This window comes from Copidosoma floridanum, unplaced genomic scaffold (assembly GCF_036245765.1).
Source record: "Copidosoma floridanum isolate Cflo_tuat_1 unplaced genomic scaffold, Cflo_Japanese_pri ptg000035l, whole genome shotgun sequence".
In the NCBI taxonomy this organism is placed as follows: domain Eukaryota; kingdom Metazoa; phylum Arthropoda; class Insecta; order Hymenoptera; family Encyrtidae; genus Copidosoma; species Copidosoma floridanum.
Window position 1 is genome coordinate 664,739 of NW_028321912.1, and position 27,482 is coordinate 692,220.

The following is a 27,482-nucleotide window of genomic DNA, read 5'->3' on the forward strand; positions in this document are numbered from 1 at the left end:
TTGGAAAATCGAGTAGGTGTGACGTTTGATCCAGTTTTCCATTTCGACCGAAAATACCGCACGCTGATTTTCGTGAAGATCCGCAAAAAAAAAAAATAGCGCGCGCGCAGTTCATAGACGCTATAACGTCGGCTGCTATAAACGACCAAAGTGTACGACATAACAACAAAAAGGTATATTATCAATATAAATTGTTTACTTTCGTTGTAAGTAATCTTTTCAAGATTTATTTGCAAATTTTTCTTCTCCTTACCTCAAGTGAAGGTGTACAACACACCGTGCGTGCAGGTGAAAATGCATTTTTTTTTAACGATATCCAGTGCACATGGCTCTCGCGATGTTCGGCCAAACGGCACGTGTTCGCGTGGTATATTACTCAATCATGTACACTTAGCTCCGTCCCGCGTGTGTATTAATTTCGTTCAAACAATTACAATAATCTAATGTTTCATGGGATATAGTTGCATTTTTTTTCTTTTGTTTACGGCCGTTCGCTACAAGTTTGAATCTCCAAAGACGCCACCACCACACGCGTGCAATAGCGTTGATTTACTTTTTTTTGCAAAATTACTTAAATGAAAATTGAAGTAAAAATAAAAAATTTAAATTGTAATTTCTTGGTACATCCTTACAACTACTTATTGTATGTGCAGAAAGTTTGCAAGATTCCGTGAACTCTTGGTCAACAATGAATTGACAGATATATGCACTTTCTGACAGTGACTTTGATTTATGGACATAGATAAGTGTAGTTTAACTGCACGTGCTTCGTGACTATTTTCATTACTGGCGCTCGCTGCAATTGTTGAAAAAGTTTGCACCACATTTTTCTTCTTCTTGTCTTAGCTTTTCATCAGACAAATTGAGATCTCTCCGACAAACTCAATTTTCTCGAGTTACAAACGCGTTAGCTTGATTAGGGCTGTGTGGTTTATTTTGACGGATGCGCGAGGTAAACTTTAGCCAAGCTCCTGCTCAGTTGCTTAACTTTTGTTGGCTGATTCTGTGATAGAATAGGTGCTTTTTTTGATTTTTCAGAGTTCAAGTCTAATTGACAAAGTTCCCTCAAAATGGCCAAGAAAGCAGCGATGGAGAGTTTGACACATGGGGAGGATAAAGTGCGCATGAAGAAGCAACTTGGTCTGTTGGAAGGAGTTGCCATTATTCTAGGGATCATCTTTGGTTCAGGTAATTTTCATTGATCCATTAATTTTGATATTTTCATTAGACGAGCTAATTACCGTTTTTTTTTATCGTACAGGAATATTCATTTCTCCAAAAGGAGTGATACAAGAAGTAAACAGTGTGGGCTTGTCCTTGGTTATTTGGGTATTGTGTGGTTTGTTGTCTATGATCGGTGCCTTGTGTTATGCTGAATTGGGCACGAGCATACCTCGCAGTGGTGGTGACTATGCTTACATTCACGAATCCTTTGGTGATCTTGCTGCTTTTCTTTATTTATGGGCTGCCAATTTAATTTTCGTGTAAGTTTCGTGATTCTTAAAGTTTTAAAATGTTTTTTTTTTTTGCTAACGCAAAGATTTTACCCTAACAGACCAACAACTAATGCAATTATGGCTTTGACCTTTGCAAAATATGTGCTTCAGCCGTTCTTTCCTGATTGTCCCATTCCTGATGAATCTGTTAGATTATTAGCAGCAGTCACGATATGTGAGTAAACGTTTTTTTCAATATCTTCTAAATTATTACCCCTATAATAATAAATGTATTTTTAAATTACAGGTTTTTTAACATACATTAATTGCCATGATGTCAAAGAAACCACAAAAATGCAAAACGTCTTTATGTTTGCTAAAGTAGGAGCATTGGTGATCATTATTTTAGCAGGATTGGCTTGGGTGTGTATGGGTACGTTGCTCAAAGGCATAAAATATTTAATTATTTAAGTATAATTTTGCTAAGTAGAATAATTAAATGATAATTACTTCAACTTTACAGGTCATACTGAGAATTTTGAGAATGCGTTTGAGAATACAAGCTCGAGTCCAGGGAAAATCGCTGTGGCAGTTTATTCTGGCATATTTTCCTATTCTGGTTGGAACTACCTTAACTTCATGACCGAAGAATTAAAAAATCCTTACGTGTAAGTAAAATCAATAATATATGCTGTGTCACAAAGTAATAAATTTAATATGTTTTTTAGCAATTTACCACGTGCTATCTACATTTCACTGCCTCTCGTGACACTAATTTACGTCTTGGCAAACGTCGCCTACTTGGCAGTACTGACACCGCAAGCAATGATAGCCTCAGAAGCTATTGCAGTCGTGAGTATTAAATTTATGAATGTTAACGATAAAACTCAAAGATTCGTGAATCAATTGATTTTTCTAACACTACTTACTTTCAGACTTTTGGTGACAAGATACTCTCCTCAGTAGCGTGGATCATCCCAGTGATGGTTGCCATATCTGCCTTTGGTGGACTAAGCGTTCACATAATGACGTCATCAAGAATGTGTTTCGTTGGTGCCAGAAACGGACACTTCCCTGCAATGCTCAGTTTCATCAACGTCGACAGGTTCACTCCGACTCCTGCTCTGGTGTTTTTGGTAATTTTTGAATAAGTTACTTCTAGTAAACACAAAAAACTATCAACAACTCAAGTATCTTAACATTGCTTTAGTGTATTTTGTCTCTCGCAATGCTGTGCACAAGCGATGTATTTGTATTGATCACGTACTGCAGCATCGTTGAGTCGACCTTTATCATGTTCTCGGTAGCTGGAATATTGTGGCTGCGATACAAAAGGCCGCAAATGAATCGACCTATCAAAGTAAATGCAATTTCATCAGTCGTATTGTACACACTTGCCATCCGTTGTTACTAATGTTGGTGTTTCATTTAAGGTCTCACTCTGGATTCCCGTGACTTTCGTGCTGATTTGCGCCTTTTTGGTACTGGTACCGTGTTTTGAAAGACCCATTGAAGTGTTCATGGGAGTAGCTATAACGCTGTCGGGTATACCCGCGTATTTCATTGGCGTCGCTTGGAAGAAGAAGCCAAAGACCTTCCAAAAGTTAAACGGTAAGCATTTTCAACATGCCCTTTAATCGTGCCAAATCTTTGACGACAACATTATTTCAGATAAATTAACTGCCACCACTCAAAAATTATTGATGTCTGCCAAGGAAGAGCAGGAAGATTTTTGAATGTCTTTATCAAACGAACGTCAGTAAATAGTGGGTTGCACTACTATTTTGCTAAAATGTCACGAAACGATGACCATTAGGGCTATTATGTGCCATTGTTTTTGATAGCTGCAAAACCATGACTGAAATATCGCAAGACTATGTGCGAATATTTATTCACATAATCACATCGCGAATAAGTCAGTATAAGGTAATTTTCCTATAATTTATTCACGCTTTTTATGAATTATAAAATGATATCCTCCAAGAGGATGAATAATTATAAAATTGAAATTTTACACTGATTTTAAAGTATTACTTTGTATTGACTTATAGATATATTAAACGATTAATCAACGAAAGTCGTTACATAATCTAGTGAAAAATATCAATGATATTTATTGGTGTAACCATTAGATCTGAAAACCAGTGAAAGCTAAGTGGTACAAATTTTTAACACTACGATGTTAAAGTAGATAAAAGTACTTATATTAGCTGTGTTATTTTTAATTTTAAGATAATTTATATGGATTTCCGGTAAAAAGAGAAAAATTTGAAAAGATGGTATTTTTGAGTACCTAAATGTTTTTGCAATTTTTTCTTCATTATTACGAAGTTTTTGTCTTAAGTTAAGTCGAAAAATCGTGTGAGTAAAAATGTCTATCTATTGGAAGTAAAATTTGTGGCCAAGATAACTCTAGAACAAAAACAAATAATGTTCTGAAATTTTATGGTCACATGTGCTATCATTAAACTTTGGAAAATACCTATTTTTGAGAAATCGTTTTGCTAAACAATTAACAATGTTTTTTATTGCAACTGATAACTTTTAGACTAGAAAAGTTTTCTGCTCATTTGGAAAATTGAATCAAAAGATGGCTTTATTAGTTGATTATTAAACTAAATCTTAATCGAATTTTTTGAAATTAACCTGTAATGTTGAAGATATTTATTTGCATGAAACGAATTGCGTGTGAACTTGTTTATAGACTGGTTGGAGAATAATGGATGTTTAAAAAAAGCAATGTAAAAGACCAACTACTCAACTGCTAAAATATGATTTAAAAAATTATTCACCAATTCATTAGCTATTTTCATGAGTTCTTATTATTATTTAGGTAACTGTTTCAATATTTTTGTGGAGTTTAGAAGCTTGCATGATGAATAAAAAAATTATTTGCTTTGTGCTACTAAAAATTAAAATTGATTTCAGTGTCGTATGTAAGTTTTGTTTGAATTCACTAACATCTTCGATCAAATGAAATGTATTAATTGAAATTTTTTATATTTTTGTGAAAGATGGTAAGACCATCAATGTCCATTATTCATTATATGTAAGTTAATGCACATCTAGCTTATTATTTATATCTGCTGGACTGTGATATACAACACAAAATATTATATAGTGTAACAATGAAACTGCAAGACTATAAAATGAATGTAAACTTTGTAACGTGTCTTATAGAAACTTGTAAAAAGTAACCAAATACTTTAATTGAAACGCGACATAACTGATACTTTAGTACCATTCTAGTTTAGTGGCAAAAAATGTAGAAGAAAAAAAAGAATTGTCAGCTCATAACTATTGATAAAAGTTTATTTACTGAATAAAACAATCACTTTTTAACTAACAAAAAAATACGTATTAATTCTTTATTCATTGAAGTTTGTTGCTGCTCTAGAAGCTCAAGTGATAATCTTTTGTACATAAATAAACGACTTGTTTCCATCATAATGTCGTGCCTTACGAATTATGCACAATAAAATTTTGGTGAAACAAATTTTAGTTTATTTTTTATAATACAACTCTTCTGCATCAAAACATGCAAGAAATTAATTTTTTTTTTTATGCAGAAGATTACATTGTGGAATTTACATACATCACAACAATACTGTACAGTAATACACGATAAACAGTTAGACTAATAAATATAATTCACAATTTCTTTTAATTTACATGATTCATAAATTGCAAAGTTCCATTATTAATAGACGCGGGAATTAATGAATATCTTCTGGATTAAACATTCCCTAGAAAGTAAACAAAAAATTCATGTAATTTTTAGTGTTTTATTAAACATGCTACTTTGGTATTTTTTATATTATATGTTAATTTACTATGGTCACACTAGAGAGCAATGTTATTAGCATTAGTCCAGGATAAAACATTACTTTTGAAGAAATAAGGTACAATGTAGTTAATTGATTGATTTTTTTTACTTCATGTGCAGCAAAAGTAATTTTAAGCGTGGTAAAATATGTATTCTGAATAGTTACCTTAGCACGTCGAAGAATCGAATCTTTGCTAGCATCGTAAGGATGATCTTTACTTGGAATTTCCAACACCGATGGGATGGGTTGTGTATGGCTGTCAATCACGTGTCTAATCATTTCCGCAATCTAAAAACGTTAGGTAGAAACAAAAATGTTAATTTAAAAACTTTTAAAAGTCATAGTTGAATTGAGATGTTCAAGGGCTTAGGATTTTCTTTTTATTAACCACTCAAACTTACATTTTGATTGATGAGGATGATGTCAATGTCATCTCGTTTGATAAATTTCTTAAAAGTTTCCTCTATGTCACCAACAGCTGTATCTGAAACCCAAATCATTTTCTTGACTAACTGTTTTCAACTACAGTTACTCACCAAAAGTTTGATGCGATTGTTTGTTTGTTGCTAAACTTACTTTTGTCAACCACCATGAAGTTCGGATGGCGGTGCTTATTGATCTCGCCAACACCTCCCAGTAGAAATCCAACGCATGTGTCCTAAAGTAATGTAAGTCACTGATAAATACCTTAAAAAAAATAGTCAACGAGCAAAAAGTGTCTTGTGATCAAAAGCCATTCACCTCGTCACCAATGACAGCCAAGAGTTTTCCTTTGCCAGCAGAGTGTAGCGACATTTTTTTGCTGTGAATCAACTAAACTTGATGAGAAATACGAGTTTCTTTTCTAATTACAAATTAAACGGAATGAAAAATCCAGAAATTAATTTCGGAGCGCGGAGGAGGAGAGCAGCAGATCTTGTGATGTCGACTGAAGGAGGCAATCAGCTGACCTGCGTCGTCACGCCTACAGAACTAAAGGCTCGTTTGCATGCAGCCACATCGAGGAGTAAAAAGATGAGTTTTCAATGCTTGTAAAAAAAAAAAGTTCCCATGGACGAATTATAGTGGTTTGCGGGGATTATTGCAATTGCCGGAAAATAATACTTTCTTTGAAGCTTCACAAGTCATAGTTTGTATATTAACATTCGACTTTGATTATTAAAAAATTGTTTTTCGTACGTTATTCAAAAGTAAAAAAAAAAAACAAATATTTAGTAAGTTAAGAAATTTTTAATTTCTTAAACTAGTTAACATACTTTTTCTATTAAAATTAATCTTGGGTTAACAAAAGAGTTTTTCAACCTTAGGTGTACGTTGTAAGCAACTAAATACAATAATGATTGGCTTTTTTAATTTATCATTGAAATCTATTCAAGTATTTACAGTTTTCAGTGTACCTTGACGCTCATGTTTGAGTAAAGTTATCAAAAATACATATCATTAAAATACTCTACAATCTGAAGTATTCCGTAAATATTGTTTCTTACAAACTCAAAAAGTGTCCTTACATTGTTTATATCAAAATGTTCTTTTTAAATCTAAAATTAAAAAATTTTCTAATATTCAATCTTCAATACGATTTGTAGAAAACCAAAATCCATACAATGCGTTTGAATAAATAAATAAAAAAGTCTTGTGTAAAAACGAAAAATCTAAAAACATGCAAACTAATAAATATTTCCACGCCAAGCGGGGGCTGTTGCACCATCGATTTCCCCAGCAAAAGCATTATCAGCTTGGAGACGATGTTTTTCACCACCAACAACTAATTAAAAAAAAAAAACCAAATAAACTCGGTTAGATAAAAACTTGTCATATATTCTGAAGACAAACTATATACACACCAGCTTTGCACTCTATGCACTTTCCGCGTTGCATTGGTCCGCCACAATTGTCTATTACATAGAAGTGTCCTTGAGGACACTTAAACCAGTGACCTTTTTTCATCCCCATGGCTTTAACTATTTCTTTGTAGTTGGTCACATTTTTTGAAAAACGCAGTATCTTTAGTACTTTGTTTTCAACAGATTTGGTAAACGGCTGCACACCATACAAGCAATCATACAGAGTTTCGTAATCTTGTGAATTAAACAATTCCCAGCATTTTCCAAATAAACCAGAACATAAATTACACAGTTTAACCTGCAGAATAAATTAATAAATAAATGATTGGGCAATTTGAAAAAAAAATTTAGATGAGTATCTATAACGATTAGTAAGAATTGAAGAATTTACTTGCAAGTACAATCTCTTTAATTCTAGTTGAATTTGACCGACTTCTTGATCGGAAATTTGTAATTTATTTGGCATCAAGCGTATTAATACGCTTATTTGAGAGGACACAAACGTATGTGCCTTTTTTTGATTCCAAGATTTATCAATGAGCTTCAAATGGTTAATGATTTGAAAAATTACATTCATAATGATCTTTATAGCATCAACTTCGTACATATTGAACGTATATTTCTTGTTGTTTTTAACACCACTTGCCATTTCCTTCAAATTTTCCAAGTATTTGAATAAATCCTCAAATTCTGAAAGAAGCGAGCAACTTGTTACATCTTACTGAATAACATTGAATCGTTTAAGACTGATGAACTGATGAACTGATGATAAAAAATTACCTTTGATGATGGGGAGTTTTTCCACATTCTCAATTATTTCAATGTAGTCCATTCTCGTGATCTCCAATGTTCTTTCGTCACCATCAAAGAACATTTTCTTCTTGATTACCATCAAATCATTCAAATTTTTCCTTACAAAATTCATTATTCTCATACACGTACTAATGGGAATTTTGCACATAGGACAAGACAATACCTGTATCCCGTTATTCGAACTAAAACCTCGAATCCATTGCAACAAACCCTCATTTTCAATAATGTGATTGCAATCAGGCAACAATACAAATCTGCGATTATGAAATTTTGTTATTAACTCGCGAAAAATCGAAGAGAGGGCAAATAACACAAATTTAAACACTCTTACCGAGCATTAGGATTATCTTCGTTGCCAAAAAAAATTTCCGTCAACTGATCTTTATCGCAAATTCGACAAAGCGGAGGGCAAGGGTCCCCACAAAAACCAACGCATGGATGGTTACAACGTAACAACTGGTCACACGGCTCGGGGCAAGGTTCTATGTCACATGGTTCGTAACAACGTTTAGTACAGCGTCTGTGTTTGCATCCCCATTCGCACTTTTCCTATAAAATGACAAACCAAAACGATAATATACTGTTAGTATGACAAAAAAAAAAAAAAAAGAAAAAAAAAAGCCTGAAGAATCTCACTATACAACGTGTGCACGGCTCGCCGCATCTTTTGCTGCATCTACTGTGACGACATTGAAGTTCACAAGGTTTTGAGCAAGGTCTGCACTTTTTGTCACATGGAATTTCACACCTGTGGTAGAACATAGTGAATTATATATATAATCTTGAATAGCATTGTAATTTAAAAAAGTGTAAAAACAACAGCAATTACTTGTGTCCACAAATAAGCGGGACTTGGCATGGCTCTTCACAAAATACGTGATAACATCCTTGGTAACAGCGAAAACAGTTGCCCACGCATCTGTGCCCACAAGCTAAAGTCGTTTTGCACGGATTTTGACAATACTTCAGTAGGGTCGTAGATTTGGGATCTAATAAAAAAAGAAAATCGTTTTAACATTGATCAGTGATGAAATTTAAAAATTAAACTATTTTGAGTATAATAACTTGGATGTTCACCAATGTTTTGAAAATGACACGGAATCTGAAATTTATGACCACAAAGTCCTGGCTTTTTCATGAATACCATGACTTCACATTTTACCGTACATTCATCTTTACATTTGTTGGTGCAAAAATGACCACATGGCAGAATTTTTGGACATGGCTCATCGCATTTTGATGGTAGTGCTTTTTCGGAGCATTTTACTTTTAACTTGTGGCCACATGAACTCTTCTTCTCCACCTTACAAAAAATAAAATAAGAAATAAAATAAAATAATTATTAAGCTAGTTATTTTCCATGAAAAGATATTGAGTGGCTCCAGAAATTTAGAAATTTTTTTTACCATGACTGCACACATTCCGCAATCTTGTACGCACAATAGCGGGCACTTGTGACCACAGCTTAAGATTCGATTACAAGACTCTATACAAAAGTATTTTTGAATATCTTCGGAACATTTGACATTACGTTTGGTGTGTCCACAAGGAAATTTTTTGTCGACCACGATACTGCAAGGACCACATTCTTCGAAGCACAATTTCTGGCAAGGATGGTTGTAGACACAACTAGAATTTGTTCTGGCACAACTTTTCATGCATTTGTACTAAACATATAAACAAACATTTAAACATTGTATCTAATTCTATGCATATAAGTGGTAAAAATTTTCAATAAACCTCTAGATGATCAGGATCCGAGTTTGAATGGCACTTTTTTGTACAAGCATGGCCACAATCCAAACGAAATTTACAATTTTCTTCACATCTGTTTACATCCTTTACAAGGTAACAAATATTTTTTATTGTATGACTACAATCTGGCATTTTGGCATTCAACTATCGGTAATGACAAAAGATTAAATTTATTCGGTACACTTATGCAATTAAAATATCAAATTAAATTCTTTACCATCATCTGACATGAATAAAAGTCCGGATCGGTGGAACAAGGTAGATCCACCATGTGTCCACACTTTAATTTTTTTGTCACGTTGATTTGACAAGGCTGGCAATCTTCACAACACTGAAGTAAACATGCGTGTCCATGAGGGCATTTTTTGTTACATTTTTTTCGACATTTGTAAATCTTGTGTTCAGGATCGTAGGCATGACAAATATCGAGACAACTGTGTCCACAGGGTAACGAGAAATCACACGTTTTTGAGCATATGCCTTTGGAAAAATCTTTGAAATAATCCATGGATTTTATCTACAAATTAACATAAATTTAATTCAGTAAATATGCTACAAATACAGTTAAGTATGGATCAATTATGAATGCATTGCCTTGACAAATTGATCGCGGTGTCTTTGACATCTGTAAGTGAAAGATTCACTAGCATAATTCTCATCATCCAAAATGACTTTTAAATTTTTCCCAACATCACTGATTTTGCTTAAGCTTTGCATGTCGGTTATTTTAAAAAAGCGTTCAGTAGGCTTCGATAGAAAGATACACAACAACTTCTTACTATTGGCGTCATTCTCTTTGTTTTTTTCGCATCTCAATGATAAAAGAACAACTTTATTTCTATTTTCGTTGTAATATTGAACCGTGTTTATTTCTATCGGCTCAAACAGTGTATTGCTAGCAATTTTCTAAAGTGGTGGAAAAAGAAAGTACAGGATTGTACCTAGTGACGAATAAATTTAAAAAAAAAAAAAGACGAAATACTTCTGCAGACACTACGTACACTATTAAACTCTATCAGCTGTTTATTATGCAAGAAAAGTATTGCAATATCGAAGGGATCGTACCCTTGCTGAGATAAAAACCTGACTGATTCTTCCAAGAACTCCACTTCGTGGTCATCCATTTTCCTTTTTCTACTTTTACTGCAATTTGGGCAAAACAAAAAAATGAGTTATTTTACACATTATGTGAATTAATTTTTCTCACAATGAAAATAATCAGAATTTATCAAGATAAAGTCGTTGAAAAAAAAACACTTACCTGTTACTTTTAACTTTCTTTATTTCACGACTACTTTTTAATGTTGAATTTGTACCTGTGAATAATGATCACTATTTTACAGTATGTAGAGTCAAACATTCAGGTGTTGTGTATTACTCAATCTCACAAACTTTAAGTACTTAGGTAATGGGAAACAAAAATTGTGTCAAATTGATGCAAGTGTGTTTGCAATGCAAACAAAACAAAGTGGGAACAATAAGGGCATGCATATATGTCGCATACACAATCAACATAATCAAGTCAGTAAAAATTACGTGTTAGAGCTTATTCAACAAAGTATTATTGTTTAGTGTAATAAACCTTGAATGAGAAAGTTTACAATTGATTGTTCTCACCCTTTTCCGACCCTTCCTGCTCTTCAGTGATAGAACTGTTCTCGGCCTGTTCGAGCCTGTTTTTTGTACATTTTGTCTTCACATAAACATGCGTGTAAAAATACTGAGGATTGAGGCGATACTGGGAAGAAGCAACGTTTAGCAGGTTCTCCTTCTTCATGAGTTTACATTGCAACATTACGTACAGGTTTTGTAAGTAAACAAGGAGAATCACAAAAGCCTCGGATTTGTTAAATACGGGAAGTAAAAACAATTATCCCGGAAATCAGGAAGCAAAAAAAGGGTTAACGACATTTCCTCCCCCGAGCTCATAATAGCAGTAAATATATCGATAATATTATGATGTACAGTATGCATATGGGTTTAGGTACTTAATTTTTTTTAATTGTTCGTTGTGGGTGCATATAGTTGCATACAGAAGGTTTGTTCAAGCCAATTCTCGGTGAGACTCGGAGAGACTCTGGGTCTAAAGGTCAAGAAGGGACAGTGTGGCGGATACGAAAGCCTCTCCTGATTGGCTCTGCCATATTCAGGACCATCACGCACACAATCCGAATCAGCCAATCCCTGGCTTGGAATCTCATATCAGTCATATCTCGTCTGTGAGCTTCATAAATTTCCCGAGAAGAAATGAAAGTAACTTAGGCTACCTAGTTGGCACCCCATTAGGGGCGTCACGGGGCGAATTGAGGGTCCATCGTAGGCTGCCCCAGTAACCTAGCCAAAACTGTTGAAAACATTATGTATTTCCGTGTTTGGGTTAAATAGATGTGACCGTAATTTAATTCTTCCTTATCTGCACGGCCGATAAACTCCATAATCTGCATAGTACGCATGGTAAATCAGGCACATGTTCTTATGATAATTGTATTAAATGTAATATGACATACCTACCCAAAAAATACAAAGGGTTCGGTAAACTTTCTTAGCTATTTTGGGGCACACTAGAGAGGACCACATCTACGCCCCGTGACGATGCCATTCTAGGACCATCTGTGGTTAATTCGGCAGTCTAGTGTGGACCCCATCAGCAGGGAGTGACTTTCCCTTTAGTAACAAAACCTTTAATAGTACCTAATAATTTTTTTTTTTTCTTTTTCAAGTATATTAAATCATAATACTTTCACTAAATCATCAAATATAAGTACTTTTGTAATAAACGAACTATGTACAGTACTACACAAGCAATAATTGTATATTTTTGTAAATAACTGACATAAGGAGAGCTAACCCGTCTCAGTACGATACTGTGAAACAAGAAACTTTCAAAAGATCCTGACATGTGTATACAGCTTACCTCTCTTTCTTTTGTACACTACGAAATGGAAAACTTTTCACTGGCGCGTGTAGAGCTTACCTCTCTCTCTTTTGTACATTACTACAAAATGGAAAACTTTTCGAAGTACTAGCGCGTGTAGAGCTTACCTCTCTTTCTTTTCTGCAATAATGCAAAATGATAAACTTTTTAGAGGTACTGGCGCGTGTAGAGCTAACCTCTCTCTTTCGTACAATACTACAAAATGGAAAACTTTTCGGGGTACTAGCGCGTGTAGAGCTTACCTCTCTCTCTTTTGTACATTACTACAAAATGGATAAATTTCAGAGGTACTGGCGCGTGTAGAGCTAACCTCTCTCTCTTTTGTACATTGTTACAAGATGGAAAACTTTTAAGGGGACTAGCGCGTGTAGAGCTAACCTCTCTCTCTTTTGTACATTACTATAAAAAGGAAAACTTTTCGGGGTACTAGCGCGTGTAGAGCTAACCTCTCTCTTTCGTACAATACTACAAAATGGAAAACTTTTCGGGGTACTAGCGCGTGTAGAGCTTACCTCTCTCTCTTTTGTACATTACTACAAAATGGATAAATTTCAGAGGTACTGGCGCGTGTAGAGCTAACCTCTCTCTCTTTTGTACATTGTTACAAGATGGAAAACTTTTAAGGGTACTAGCGCGTGTAGAGCTAACCTCTCTCTCTTTTGTACATTACTATAAAAAGGAAAACTTTTCGGGGTACTAGCGCGTGTAGAGCTAACCTCTCTCTTTCGTACAATACTACAAAATGGAAAACTTTTCGGGATACTAGCGCGTGTAGAGCTTACCTCTCTTTCTTTTGCATTGTACAATTATGCTAAATGAAAAAAATTTCGGGGTACTAGCGCGTGTAGAGCTAACCCCTCTCTCTTTTGTACATTACTACAAAATGGAAAACTTTTCGGGGTACTAGCGCGTGTAGAGCTTACCTCTCTTTCTTTTGCATTGTACAATTATGCTAAATGAAAAAAATTTCGGGGTACTAGCGCGTGTAGAGCTAACCCCTCTCTCTTTTGTACATTACTACAAAATGGAAAACTTTTCGGGGTACTAGCGCGTGTAGAGCTTACCTCTCTTTCTTTTGCATTGTACAATTATGCTAAATGAAAAAAATTTCGGGGTACTAGCGCGTGTAGAGCTGACCCCTCTCTCTTTTGTACATTACTACAAAATGGAAAACTTTTCGGGGTACTAGCGCGTGTAGAGCTAACCTCTCTCTTTCATACAATACTACAAAATGGAAAACTTTTCGGGGTACTAGCGCGTGTAGAGCTTACCTCTCTTTCTTTTGCATTGTACAATTATGCTAAATGAAAAAAATTTCGGGGTACTAGCGCGTGTAGAGCTAACTCCTCTCTCTTTTGTACATTACTACAAAATGGAAAACTTTTCGGGGTACTAGCGCGTATAGAGCTTACCTCTCTTTCTTTTGCATTGTACAATTATGCTAAATGAAAAAAATTTCGGGGTACTAGCGCGTGTAGAGCTAACCCCTCTCTCTTTTGTACATTACTACAAAATGGAAAACTTTTCGGGGTACTAGCGCGTGTAGAGCTAACCCCTCTCTCTTTTGTACATTACTACAAAATGGAAAACTTTTCGGGGTACTAGCGCGTGTAGAGCTAACCTCTCTCTTTCGTACAATACTACAAAATGGAAAACTTTTCGGGGTACTAGCGCGTGTAGAGCTTACCTCTCTTTCTTTTGCATTGTACAATTATGCTAAATGAAAAAAATTTCGGGGTACTAGCGCGTGTAGAGCTAACCCCTCTCTCTTTTGTACATTACTACAAAATGGAAAACTTTTCGGGGTACTAGCGCGTGTAGAGCTTACCTCTCTTTCTTTTGCATTGTACAATTATGCTAAATGAAAAAAATTTCGGGGTACTAGCGCGTGTAGAGCTAACCCCTCTCTCTTTTGTACATTACTACAAAATGGAAAACTTTTCGGGGTACTAGCGCGTGTAGAGCTTACCTCTCTTTCTTTTGCATTGTACAATTATGCTAAATGAAAAAAATTTCGGGGTACTAGCGCGTGTAGAGCTAACCCCTCTCTCTTTTGTACATTAATACAAAATGGAAAACTTTTCGGGGTACTAGCGCGTGTAGAGCTAACCTCTCTCTTTCATACAATACTACAAAATGGAAAACTTTTCGGGGTACTAGCGCGTGTAGAGCTTACCTCTCTTTCTTTTGCATTGTACGATTATGCTAAATGAAAAAAATTTCGGGGTACTAGCGCGTGAAGAGCTAACCCCTCTCTCTTTTGTACATTACTACAAAATGGAAAACTTTTCGGGGTACTAGCGCGTGTAGAGCTAACCTCTCTCTTTCGTACAATACTACAAAATGGAAAACTTTTCGGGGTACTAGCGCGTGTAGAGCTAACCCCTCTCTCTTTTGTACATTACTACAAAATGGAAAACTTTTCGGGGTACTAGCGCGTGTAGAGCTAACCCCTCTCTCTTTTGTACATTACTACGAAATGGAAAACTTTTCGGGGTACTAGCGCGTGTAGAGCTAACCTCTCTCTTTCGTACAATACTACAAAATGTAAAACTTTTCGGGGTACTAGCGCGTGTAGAGCTTACCTCTCTTTCTTTTGCATTGTACAATTATGCTAAATGAAAAAAATTTCGGGGTACTAGCGCGTGTAGAGCTAACCCCTCTCTCTTTTGTACATTACTACAAAATAGAAAACTTTTCGTAGTACTAGCGCGTGTAGAGCTTACCTCTCTTTCTTTTCTGCAATAATGCAAAATGATAAACTTTTTAGAGGTACTGGCGCGTGTAGAGCTAACCTCTCTCTCTTTTGTACATTACTACAAAATGGAAAACTTTTCGGGGTACTAGCGCGTGTAGAGCTTACCTCTCTTTCTTTTGCATTGTACAATTATGCTAAATGAAAAAAATTTCGGGGTACTAGCGCGTGTAGAGCTGACCCCTCTCTCTTTTGTACATTACTACAAAATGGAAAACTTTTCGGGGTACTAGCGCGTGTAGAGCTAACCTCTCTCTTTCATACAATACTACAAAATGGAAAACTTTTCGGGGTACTAGCGCGTGTAGAGCTTACCTCTCTTTCTTTTGCATTGTACAATTATGCTAAATGAAAAAAATTTCGGGGTACTAGCGCGTGTAGAGCTAACTCCTCTCTCTTTTGTACATTACTACAAAGTGGAAAACTTTTCGGGGTACTAGCGCGTGTAGAGCTTACCTCTCTTTCTTTTGCATTGTACAATTATGCTAAATGAAAAAAATTTCGGGGTACTAGCGCGTGTAGAGCTAACCCCTCTCTCTTTTGTACATTACTACAAAATGGAAAACTTTTCGGGGTACTAGCGCGTGTAGAGCTAACCCCTCTCTCTTTTGTACATTACTACAAAATGGAAAACTTTTCGGGGTACTAGCGCGTGTAGAGCTTACCTCTCTTTCTTTTGCATTGTACAATTATGCTAAATGAAAAAAATTTCGGGGTACTAGCGCGTGTAGAGCTAACCCCTCTCTCTTTTGTACATTACTACAAAATGGAAAACTTTTCGAAGTACTAGCGCGTGTAGAGCTTACCTCTCTTTCTTTTCTGCAATAATGCAAAATGATAAACTTTTTAGAGGTACTGGCGCGTGTAGAGCTAACCTCTCTCTCTTTTGTACATTACTACAAAAAGGAAAACTTTTCGGGGTACTAGCGCGTGTAGAGCTAACCTCTCTCTTTCGTACAATACTACAAAATGGAAAACTTTTCGGGGTACTAGCGCGTGTAGAGCTTACCTCTCTCTCTTTTGTACATTACTACAAAATGGATAAATTTCAGAGGTACTGGCGCGTGTAGAGCTAACCTCTCTCTCTTTTGTACATTGTTACAAGATGGAAAACTTTTAAGGGTACTAGCGCGTGTAGAGCTAACCTCTCTCTCTTTTGTACATTACTATAAAAAGGAAAACTTTTCGGGGTACTAGCGCGTGTAGAGCTAACCTCTCTCTTTCGTACAATACTACAAAATGGAAAACTTTTCGGGGTACTAGCGCGTGTAGAGCTTACCTCTCTTTCTTTTGCATTGTACAATTATGCTAAATGAAAAAAATTTCGGGGTACTAGCGCGTGTAGAGCTAACCCCTCTCTCTTTTGTACATTACTACAAAATGGAAAACTTTTCGGGGTACTAGCGCGTGTAGAGCTTACCTCTCTTTCTTTTGCATTGTACAATTATGCTAAATGAAAAAAATTTCGGGGTACTAGCGCGTGTAGAGCTAACTCCTCTCTCTTTTGTACATTACTACAAAATGGAAAACTTTTCGGGGTACTAGCGCGTGTAGAGCTTACCTCTCTTTTTTTTGCATTGTACAATTATGCTAAATGAAAAAAATTTCGGGGTACTAGCGCGTGTAGAGCTAATCCCTCTCTCTTTTGTACATTAATACAAAATGGAAAACTTTTCGGGGTACTAGCGCGTGTAGAGCTAACCTCTCTCTTTCGTACAATACTACAAAATGGAAAACTTTTCGGGGTACTAGCGCGTGTAGAGCTTACCTCTCTTTCTTTTGCATTGTACGATTATGCTAAATGAAAAAAATTTCGGGGTACTAGCGCGTGAAGAGCTAACCCCTCTCTCTTTTGTACATTACTACAAAATGGAAAACTTTTCGGGGTACTAGCGCGTGTAGAGCTAACCTCTCTCTTTCGTACAATACTACAAAATGGAAAACTTTTCGGGGTACTAGCGCGTGTAGAGCTAACCCCTCTCTCTTTTGTACATTACTACAAAATGGAAAACTTTTCGGGGTACTAGCGCGTGTAGAGCTAACCCCTCTCTCTTTTGTACATTACTACGAAATGGAAAACTTTTCGGGGTACTAGCGCGTGTAGAGCTAACCTCTCTTTTTCGTACAATACTACAAAATGGAAAACTTTTCGGGGTACTAGCGCGTGTAGAGCTTACCTCTCTTTCTTTTGTACATTACTACAAAATGGAAAACTTTTCGGGGTACTAGCGCGTGTAGAGCTTACCTCTCTTTCTTTTGCATTGTACAATTATGCTAAATGAAAAAAATTTCGGGGTACTAGCGCGTGTAGAGCTAACCCCTCTCTCTTTTGTACATTACTACAAAATGGAAAACTTTTCGGGGTACTAGCGCGTGTAGAGCTTACCTCTCTTTCTTTTGCATTGTACAATTATGCTAAATGAAAAAAATTTCGGGGTACTAGCGCGTGTAGAGCTAACCCCTCTCTCTTTTGTACATTACTACAAAATGGAAAACTTTTCGGGGTACTAGCGCGTGTAGAGCTTACCTCTCTTTTTTTTGCATTGTACAATTATGCTAAATGAAAAAAATTTCGGGGTACTAGCGCGTGTAGAGCTAATCCCTCTCTCTTTTGTACATTAATACAAAATGGAAAACTTTTCGGGGTACTAGCGCGTGTAGAGCTAACCTCTCTCTTTCGTACAATACTACAAAATGGAAAACTTTTCGGGGTACTAGCGCGTGTAGAGCTTACCTCTCTTTCTTTTGCATTGTACGATTATGCTAAATGAAAAAAATTTCGGGGTACTAGCGCGTGAAGAGCTAACCCCTCTCTCTTTTGTACATTACTACAAAATGGAAAACTTTTCGGGGTACTAGCGCGTGTAGAGCTAACCTCTCTCTTTCGTACAATACTACAAAATGGAAAACTTTTCGGGGTACTAGCGCGTGTAGAGCTAACCCCTCTCTCTTTTGTACATTACTTTAAAATGGAAAACTTTTCGGGGTACTAGCGCGTGTAGAGCTAACCCCTCTCTCTTTTGTACATTACTACGAAATGGAAAACTTTTCGGGGTACTAGCGCGTGTAGAGCTAACCTCTCTTTTTCGTACAATACTACAAAATGGAAAACTTTTCGGGGTACTAGCGCGTGTAGAGCTTACCTCTCTTTCTTTTGCATTGTACAATTATGCTAAATGAAAAAAATTTCGGGGTACTAGCGCGTGTAGAGCTAACCCCTCTCTCTTTTGTACATTACTACAAAATGGAAAACTTTTCGAAGTACTAGCGCGTGTAGAGCTTACCTCTCTTTCTTTTCTGCAATAATGCAAAATGATAAACTTTTTAGAGGTACTGGCGCGTGTAGAGCTAACCTCTCTCTCTTTTGTACATTACTACAAAATGGAAAACTTTTCGGGGTACTAGCGCGTGTAGAGCTTACCTCTCTTTCTTTTGCATTGTACAATTATGCTAAATGAAAAAAATTTCGGGGTACTAGCGCGTGTAGAGCTGACCCCTCTCTCTTTTGTACATTACTACAAAATGGAAAACTTTTCGGGGTACTAGCGCGTGTAGAGCTAACCTCTCTCTTTCATACAATACTACAAAATGGAAAACTTTTCGGGGTACTAGTGCGTGTAGAGCTTACCTCTCTTTCTTTTGCATTGTACAATTATGCTAAATGAAAAAAATTTCGGGGTACTAGCGCGTGTAGAGCTAACTCCTCTCTCTTTTGTACATTACTACAAAATGGAAAACTTTTCGGGGTACTAGCGCGTGTAGAGCTAACCTCTCTCTTTCGTACAATACTACAAAATGGAAAACTTTTCGGGGTACTAGCGCGTGTAGAGCTTACCTCTCTTTCTTTTGCATTGTACAATTATGCTAAATGAAAAAAATTTCGGGGTACTAGCGCGTGTAGAGCTAACCCCTCTCTCTTTTGTACATTACTACAAAATGGAAAACTTTTCGGGGTACTAGCGCGTGTAGAGCTTACCTCTCTTTCGTTTGCATTGTACAATTATGCTAAATAAAAAAAATTTCGGGGTACTAGCGCGTGTAGAGCTAACCCCTCTCTCTTTTGTACATTACTACAAAATGGAAAACTTTTCGGGGTACTAGCGCGTGTAGAGCTTACCTCTCTTTCTTTTGCATTGTACAATTATGCTAAATGAAAAAAATTTCGGGGTACTAGCGCGTGTAGAGCTAACCCCTCTCTCTTTTGTACATTAATACAAAATGGAAAACTTTTCGGGGTACTAGCGCGTGTAGAGCTAACCTCTCTCTTTCGTACAATACTACAAAATGGAAAACTTTTCGGGGTACTAGCGCGTGTAGAGCTTACCTCTCTTTCTTTTGCATTGTACGATTATGCTAAATGAAAAAAATTTCGGGGTACTAGCGCGTGTAGAGCTAACCCCTCTCTCTTTTGTACATTACTACAAAATGGAAAACTTTTCGGGGTACTAGCGCGTGTAGAGCTAACCTCTCTCTTTCGTACAATACTACAAAATGGAAAACTTTTCGGGGTACTAGCGCGTGTAGAGCTAACCCCTCTCTCTTTTGTACATTACTACAAAATGGAAAACTTTTCGGGGTACTAGCGCGTGTAGAGCTAACCTCTCTCTTTCGTACAATACTACAAAATGGAAAACTTTTCGGGGTACTAGCGCGTGTAGAGCTTACCTCTCTTTCTTTTGCATTGTACGATTATGCTAAATGAAAAAAATTTCGGGGTACTAGCGCGTGTAGAGCTAACCCCTCTCTCTTTTGTACATTACTACAAAATGGAAAACTTTTCGGGGTACTAGCGCGTGTAGAGCTAACCTCTCTCTTTCGTACAATACTACAAAATGGAAAACTTTTCGGGGTACTAGCGCGTGTAGAGCTAACCCCTCTCTCTTTTGTACATTACTACAAAATGGAAAACTTTTCGGGGTACTAGCGCGTGTAGAGCTAACCCCTCTCTCTTTTGTACATTACTACGAAATGGAAAACTTTTCGGGGTACTAGCGCGTGTAGAGCTAACCTCTCTCTTTCGTACAATACTACAAAATGGAAAACTTTTCGGGGTACTAGCGCGTGTAGAGCTTACCTCTCTTTCTTTTGCATTGTACAATTATGCTAAATGAAAAAAATTTCGGGGTACTAGCGCGTGTAGAGCTAACCCCTCTCTCTTTTGTACATTACTACAAAATGGAAAACTTTTCGAAGTACTAGCGCGTGTAGAGCTTACCTCTCTTTCTTTTCTGCAATAATGCAAAATGATAAACTTTTTAGAGGTACTGGCGCGTGTAGAGCTAACCTCTCTCTCTTTTGTACATTACTACAAAATGGAAAACTTTTCGGGGTACTAGCACGTGTAGAGCTTACCTCTCTTTCTTTTGCATTGTACAATTATGCTAAATGAAAAAAATTTCGGGGTACTAGCGCGTGTAGAGCTAACCCCTCTCTCTTTTGTACATTACTACAAAATGGAAAACTTTTCGGGGTACTAGCGCGTGTAGAGCTAACCCCTCTCTCTTTTGTACATTACTACAAAATGGAAAACTTTTCGGGGTACTAGCGCGTGTAGAGCTAACCTCTCTCTTTCGTACAATACTACAAAATGGAAAACTTTTTGGGGTACTAGCGCGTGTAGAGCTTACCTCTCTTTCTTTTGCATTGTACAATTATGCTAAATGAAAAAAATTTCGGGGTACTAGCGCGTGTAGAGCTAACTCCTCTCTCTTTTGTACATTACTACAAAATGGAAAACTTTTCGGGGTACTAGCGCGTGTAGAGCTTACCTCTCTTTCTTTTGCATTGTACAATTATGCTAAATGAAAAAAATTTCGGGGTACTAGCGCGTGTAGAGCTAACCCCTCTCTCTTTTGTACATTACTACAAAATGGAAAACTTTTCGGGGTACTAGCGCGTGTAGAGCTTACCTCTCTTTCTTTTGCATTGTACAATTATGCTAAATGAAAAAAATTTCGGGGTACTAGCGCGTGTAGAACTAACCCCTCTCTCTTTTGTACATTAATACAAAATGGAAAACTTTTCGGGGTACTAGCGCGTGTAGAGCTAACCTCTCTCTTTCGTACAATACTACAAAATGGAAAACTTTTCGGGGTACTAGCGCGTGTAGAGCTTACCTCTCTTTCTTTTGCATTGTACAATTATGCTAAATGAAAAAAATTTCGGGGTACTAGCGCGTGTAGAGCTAACCCCTCTCTCTTTTGTACATTACTACAAAATGGAAAACTTTTCGGGGTACTAGCGCGTGTAGAGCTAACCTCTCTCTTTCGTACAATACTACAAAATGGAAAACTTTTCGGGGTACTAGCGCGTGTAGAGCTAACCCCTCTTTCTTTTGTACATTACTACAAAATGGAAAACTTTTCGGGGTACTAGCGCGTGTAGAGCTAACCCCTCTCTCTTTTGTACATTACTACGAAATGGAAAACTTTTCGGGGTACTAGCGCGTGTAGAGCTTACCTCTCTTTCTTTTGCATTGTACAATTATGCTAAATAAAAAAAATTTCGGGGTACTAGCGCGTGTAGAGCTAACCCCTCTCTCTTTTGTACATTACTACAAAATGGAAAACTTTTCGGGGTACTAGCGCGTGTAGAGCTTACCTCTCTTTCTTTTGCATTGTACAATTATGCTAAATGAAAAAAATTTCGGGGTACTAGCGCGTGTAGAGCTAACCCCTCTCTCTTTTGTACATTAATACAAAATGGAAAACTTTTCGGGGTACTAGCGCGTGTAGAGCTAACCTCTCTCTTTCGTACAATACTACAAAATGGAAAACTTTTCGGGGTACTAGCGCGTGTAGAGCTTACCTCTCTTTCTTTTGCATTGTACGATTATGCTAAATGAAAAAAATTTCGGGGTACTAGCGCGTGTAGAGCTAACCCCTCTCTCTTTTGTACATTACTACAAAATGGAAAACTTTTCGGGGTACTAGCGCGTGTAGAGCTAACCTCTCTCTTTCGTACAATACTACAAAATGAAAAACTTTTCGGGGTACTAGCGCGTGTAGAGCTAACCCCTCTCTCTTTTGTACATTACTACAAAATGGAAAACTTTTCGGGGTACTAGCGCGTGTAGAGCTAACCCCTCTCTCTTTTGTACATTACTACGAAATGGAAAACTTTTCGGGGTACTAGCGCGTGTAGAGCTAACCTCTCTCTTTCGTACAATACTACAAAATGGAAAACTTTTCGGGGTACTAGCGCGTGTAGAGCTTACCTCTCTTTCTTTTGCATTGTACAATTATGCTAAATGAAAAAAATTTCGGGGTACTAGCGCGTGTAGAGCTAACCCCTCTCTCTTTTGTACATTACTACAAAATGGAAAACTTTTCGAAGTACTAGCGCGTGTAGAGCTTACCTCTCTTTCTTTTCTGCAATAATGCAAAATGATAAACTTTTTAGAGGTACTGGCGCGTGTAGAGCTAACCTCTCTCTCTTTTGTACATTACTACAAAATGGAAAACTTTTCGGGGTACTAGCGCGTGTAGAGCTTACCTCTCTTTCTTTTGCATTGTACAATTATGCTAAATGAAAAAAATTTCGGGGTACTAGCGCGTGTAGAGCTAACCCCTCTCTCTTTTGTACATTACTACAAAATGGAAAACTTTTCGGGGTACTAGCGCGTGTAGAGCTAACCCCTCTCTCTTTTGTACATTACTACAAAATGGAAAACTTTTCGGGGTACTAGCGCGTGTAGAGCTAACCTCTCTCTTTCGTACAATACTACAAAATGGAAAACTTTTCGGGGTACTAGCGCGTGTAGAGCTTACCTCTCTTTCTTTTGCATTGTACAATTATGCTAAATGAAAAAAATTTCGGGGTACTAGCGCGTGTAGAGCTAACTCCTCTCTCTTTTGTACATTACTACAAAATGGAAAACTTTTCGGGGTACTAGCGCGTGTAGAGCTTACCTCTCTTTCTTTTGCATTGTACAATTATGCTAAATGAAAAAAATTTCGGGGTACTAGCGCGTGTAGAGCTAACCCCTCTCTCTTTTGTACATTACTACAAAATGGAAAACTTTTCGGGGTACTAGCGCGTGTAGAGCTTACCTCTCTTTCTTTTGCATTGTACAATTATGCTAAATGAAAAAAATTTCGGGGTACTAGCGCGTGTAGAACTAACCCCTCTCTCTTTTGTACATTAATACAAAATGGAAAACTTTTCGGGGTACTAGCGCGTGTAGAGCTAACCTCTCTCTTTCGTACAATACTACAAAATGGAAAACTTTTCGGGGTACTAGCGCGTGTAGAGCTTACCTCTCTTTCTTTTGCATTGTACAATTATGCTAAATGAAAAAAATTTCGGGGTACTAGCGCGTGTAGAGCTAACCCCTCTCTCTTTTGTACATTACTACAAAATGGAAAACTTTTCGGGGTACTAGCGCGTGTAGAGCTAACCTCTCTCTTTCGTACAATACTACAAAATGGAAAACTTTTCGGGGTACTAGCGCGTGTAGAGCTAACCCCTCTCTCTTTTGTACATTACTACAAAATGGAAAACTTTTCGGGGTACTAGCGCGTGTAGAGCTAACCCCTCTCTCTTTTGTACATTACTACGAAATGGAAAACTTTTCGGGGTACTAGCGCGTGTAGAGTTAACCTCTCTCTTTCGTACAATACTACAAAATGGAAAACTTTTCGGGGTACTAGCGCGTGTAGAGCTTACCTCTCTTTCTTTTGCATTGTACAATTATGCTAAATGAAAAAAATTTCGGGGTACTAGCGCGTGTAGAGCTAACCCCTCTCTCTTTTGTACATTACTACAAAATGGAAAACTTTTCGGGGTACTAGCGCGTGTAGAGCTAACCCCTCTCTCTTTTGTACATTACTACAAAATGGAAAACTTTTCGGGGTACTAGCGCGTGTAGAGCTAACCTCTCTCTTTCGTACAATACTACAAAATGGAAAACTTTTCGGGGTACTAGCGCGTGTAGAGCTTACCTCTCTTTCTTTTGCATTGTACAATTATGCTAAATGAAAAAAATTTCGGGGTACTAGCGCGTGTAGAGCTAACCCCTCTCTCTTTTGTACATTACTACAAAATGGAAAACTTTTCGGGGTACTAGCGCGTGTAGAGCTTACCTCTCTTTCTTTTGCATTGTACAATTATGCTAAATGAAAAAAATTTCGGGGTACTAGCGCGTGTAGAGCTAACCCCTCTCTCTTTTGTACATTACTACAAAATGGAAAACTTTTCGGGGTACTAGCGCGTGTAGAGCTTACCTCTCTTTCTTTTGCATTGTACAATTATGCTAAATGAAAAAAATTTCGGGGTACTAGCGCGTGTAGAGCTAACCCCTCTCTCTTTTGTACATTAATACAAAATGGAAAACTTTTCGGGGTACTAGCGCGTGTAGAGCTAACCTCTCTCTTTCGTACAATACTACAAAATGGAAAACTTTTCGGGGTACTAGCGCGTGTAGAGCTTACCTCTCTTTCTTTTGCATTGTACGATTATGCTAAATGAAAAAAATTTCGGGGTACTAGCGCGTGTAGAGCTAACCCCTCTCTCTTTTGTACATTACTACAAAATGGAAAACTTTTCGGGGTACTAGCGCGTGTAGAGCTAACCTCTCTCTTTCGTACAATACTACAAAATGGAAAACTTTTCGGGGTACTAGCGCGTGTAGAGCTAACCCCTCTCTCTTTTGTACATTACTACAAAATGGAAAACTTTTCGGGGTACTAGCGCGTGTAGAGCTAACCCCTCTCTCTTTTGTACATTACTACGAAATGGAAAACTTTTCGGGGTACTAGCGCGTGTAGAGCTAACCTCTCTCTTTCGTACAATACTACAAAATGGAAAACTTTTCGGGGTACTAGCGCGTGTAGAGCTTACCTCTCTTTCTTTTGCATTGTACAATTATGCTAAATAAAAAAAATTTCGGGGTACTAGCGCGTGTAGAGCTAACCCCTCTCTCTTTTGTACATTACTACAAAATGGAAAACTTTTCGAAGTACTAGCGCGTGTAGAGCTTACCTCTCTTTCTTTTCTGCAATAATGCAAAATGATAAACTTTTTAGAGGTACTGGCGCGTGTAGAGCTAACCTCTCTCTCTTTTGTACATTACTACAAAATGGAAAACTTTTCGGGGTACTAGCGCGTGTAGAGCTTACTCTCTTTCTTTTGCATTGTACAATTATGCTAAATGAAAAAAATTTCGGGGTACTAGCGCGTGTAGAGCTAACCCCTCTCTCTTTTGTACATTACTACAAAATGGAAAACTTTTCGGGGTACTAGCGCGTGTAGAGCTAACCCCTCTCTCTTTTGTACATTACTACAAAATGGAAAACTTTTCGGGGTACTAGCGCGTGTAGAGCTAACCTCTCTCTTTCGTACAATACTACAAAATGGAAAACTTTTCGGGGTACTAGCGCGTGTAGAGCTTACCTCTCTTTCTTTTGCATTGTACAATTATGCTAAATGAAAAAAATTTCGGGGTACTAGCGCGTGTAGAGCTAACTCCTCTCTCTTTTGTACATTACTACAAAATGGAAAACTTTTCGGGGTACTAGCGCGTGTAGAGCTTACCTCTCTTTCTTTTGCATTGTACAATTATGCTAAATGAAAAAAATTTCGGGGTACTAGCGCGTGTAGAGCTAACCCCTCTCTCTTTTGTACATTACTACAAAATGGAAAACTTTTCGGGGTACTAGCGCGTGTAGAGCTTACCTCTCTTTCTTTTGCATTGTACAATTATGCTAAATGAAAAAAATTTCGGGGTACTAGCGCGTGTAGAGCTAACCCCTCTCTCTTTTGTACATTAATACAAAATGGAAAACTTTTCGGGGTACTAGCGCGTGTAGAGCTAACCTCTCTCTTTCGTACAATACTACAAAATGGAAAACTTTTCGGGGTACTAGCGCGTGTAGAGCTTACCTCTCTTTCTTTTGCATTGTACAATTATGCTAAATGAAAAAAATTTCGGGGTACTAGCGCGTGTAGAGCTAACCCCTCTCTCTTTTGTACATTACTACAAAATGGAAAACTTTTCGGGGTACTAGCGCGTGTAGAGCTAACCTCTCTCTTTCGTACAATACTACAAAATGGAAAACTTTTCGGGGTACTAGCGCGTGTAGAGCTAACCCCTCTCTCTTTTGTACATTACTACAAAATGGAAAACTTTTCGGGGTACTAGCGTGTGTAGAGCTAACCCCTCTCTCTTTTGTACATTACTACGAAATGGAAAACTTTTCGGGGTACTAGCGCGTGTAGAGTTAACCTCTCTCATTTGTACAATACTACAAAATGGAAAACTTTTCGGGGTACTAGCGCGTGTAGAGCTTACCTCTCTTTCTTTTGCATTGTACAATTATGCTAAATGAAAAAAATTTCGGGGTACTAGCGCGTGTAGAGCTAACCCCTCTCTCTTTTGTACATTACTACAAAATGGAAAACTTTTCGGGGTACTAGCGCGTGTAGAGCTTACCTCTCTTTCTTTTCTGCAATAATGCAAAATGATAAACTTTTTAGAGGTACTGGCGCGTGTAGAGCTAACCTCTCTCTTTCGTACAATACTACAAAATGGAAAACTTTTCGGGGTACTAGCGCGTGTAGAGCTTACCTCTCTCTCTTTTGTACATTACTACAAAATGGATAAATTTCAGAGGTACTGGCGCGTGTAGAGCTAACCTCTCTCTCTTTTGTACATTGTTACAAGATGGAAAACTTTTAAGGGTACTAGCGCGTGTAGAGCTAACCTCTCTCTCTTTTGTACATTACTATAAAAAGGAAAACTTTTCGGGGTACTAGCGCGTGTAGAGCTAACCTCTCTCTTTCGTACAATACTACAAAATGGAAAACTTTTCGGGGTACTAGCGCGTGTAGAGCTTACCTCTCTCTCTTTTGTACATTACTACAAAATAGATAAATTTCAGAGGTACTGGCGCGTGTAGAGCTAACCTCTCTCTCTTTTGTACATTGTTACAAGATGGAAAACTTTTAAGGGTACTAGCGCGTGTAGAGCTAACCTCTCTCTCTTTTGTACATTACTATAAAAAGGAAAACTTTTCGGGGTACTAGTGCGTGTAGAGCTAACCCCTCTCTTTCGTACAATACTACAAAATGGAAAACTTTTCGGGATACTAGCGCGTGTAGAGCTTACCTCTCTTTCTT

General features: G+C 37.4%; 3 protein-coding genes across 5 annotated transcripts; 1 reads left to right on the plus strand and 2 right to left on the minus strand.

Moving 5' to 3' along the window:
- Positions 1-125: 125 nt before the first annotated feature.
- On the plus strand, positions 126-4,712 carry gb (solute carrier family 7 member genderblind). 3 transcript variants are annotated; one of them, XM_014361919.2, is made up of 11 exons: positions 126-173; positions 1,039-1,188; positions 1,262-1,484; positions 1,556-1,671; positions 1,744-1,869; positions 1,960-2,104; positions 2,165-2,288; positions 2,372-2,572; positions 2,647-2,796; positions 2,870-3,047; positions 3,108-4,712. In XM_014361919.2, the coding sequence occupies exons 2-11, from the start codon at positions 1,071-1,073 to the stop codon at positions 3,170-3,172; spliced, it is 1,446 nt and encodes a 481-aa protein (XP_014217405.2). In that variant the 5' UTR covers positions 126-173; positions 1,039-1,070; the 3' UTR covers positions 3,173-4,712. The 3 variants fall into 3 exon arrangements, with proteins under 3 accessions (XP_014217405.2, XP_089453783.1, XP_014217406.2); XM_089597657.1 differs by lacking the exon at positions 126-173 and adding an exon at positions 707-813; XM_014361920.2 differs by lacking the exon at positions 126-173 and adding an exon at positions 828-952.
- An 18-nt stretch (positions 4,713-4,730) lies between these two features.
- On the minus strand, positions 4,731-6,196 carry Vha14-1 (V-type proton ATPase subunit Vha14-1). Its single transcript, XM_023391611.2, has 5 exons — positions 6,005-6,196; positions 5,840-5,921; positions 5,665-5,747; positions 5,429-5,551; positions 4,731-5,182 (listed from the first exon to the last, which is right to left on the minus strand). Exons 1-5 carry the CDS (start codon positions 6,056-6,058, stop codon positions 5,153-5,155), a joined length of 372 nt encoding a protein of 123 aa, XP_023247379.2. The 5' UTR covers positions 6,059-6,196; the 3' UTR covers positions 4,731-5,152.
- Positions 6,197-6,736: 540 nt separating this feature from the next.
- On the minus strand, positions 6,737-11,690 carry LOC149373171 (NFX1-type zinc finger-containing protein 1-like). The gene is made up of 15 exons (XM_089597662.1): positions 11,293-11,690; positions 10,937-10,991; positions 10,677-10,818; positions 10,270-10,581; positions 9,893-10,192; positions 9,661-9,819; positions 9,327-9,587; positions 8,998-9,223; positions 8,750-8,909; positions 8,557-8,668; positions 8,252-8,469; positions 7,888-8,174; positions 7,499-7,797; positions 7,108-7,405; positions 6,737-7,028 (listed from the first exon to the last, which is right to left on the minus strand). Exons 1-15 carry the CDS (start codon positions 11,468-11,470, stop codon positions 6,931-6,933), a joined length of 3,105 nt encoding a protein of 1,034 aa, XP_089453788.1. The 5' UTR covers positions 11,471-11,690; the 3' UTR covers positions 6,737-6,930.
- Positions 11,691-27,482: the final 15,792 nt, after the last annotated feature.

What these genes read in the sequence shown, in the direction of transcription:
- gb (XM_014361919.2), top strand. Translation starts at nt 1,071, where the DNA reads ATGGCCAAGAAAGCAGCGATGGAGAGTTTGACACATGGGGAGGATAAA. An exon ending in AGGGATCATCTTTGGTTCAG is followed by an intron (nt 1,189 to 1,261) that starts GTAATTTTCATT and finishes TTTATCGTACAG; the next exon opens with GAATATTCATTTCTCCAAAA. An exon ending in AAATGAATCGACCTATCAAA is followed by an intron (nt 2,797 to 2,869) that starts GTAAATGCAATT and finishes GTTTCATTTAAG; the next exon opens with GTCTCACTCTGGATTCCCGT.
- Vha14-1 (XM_023391611.2), bottom strand. Translation starts at nt 6,058, where the DNA reads ATGTCGCTACACTCTGCTGGCAAAGGAAAACTCTTGGCTGTCATTGGT. An exon ending in TGGCTGTCATTGGTGACGAG is followed by an intron (nt 5,922 to 6,004) that starts GTGAATGGCTTT and finishes ACATTACTTTAG; the next exon opens with GACACATGCGTTGGATTTCT. An exon ending in CTTCATGGTGGTTGACAAAA is followed by an intron (nt 5,748 to 5,839) that starts GTAAGTTTAGCA and finishes TTTGGGTTTCAG; the next exon opens with ATACAGCTGTTGGTGACATA.
- LOC149373171 (XM_089597662.1), bottom strand. Translation starts at nt 11,470, where the DNA reads ATGTTGCAATGTAAACTCATGAAGAAGGAGAACCTGCTAAACGTTGCT. An exon ending in TTTATTCATGTCAGATGATG is followed by an intron (nt 9,820 to 9,892) that starts GTAAAGAATTTA and finishes CATTACCGATAG; the next exon opens with TTGAATGCCAAAATGCCAGA. An exon ending in GTGTCATTTTCAAAACATTG is followed by an intron (nt 8,910 to 8,997) that starts GTGAACATCCAA and finishes TTTTTTTATTAG; the next exon opens with ATCCCAAATCTACGACCCTA.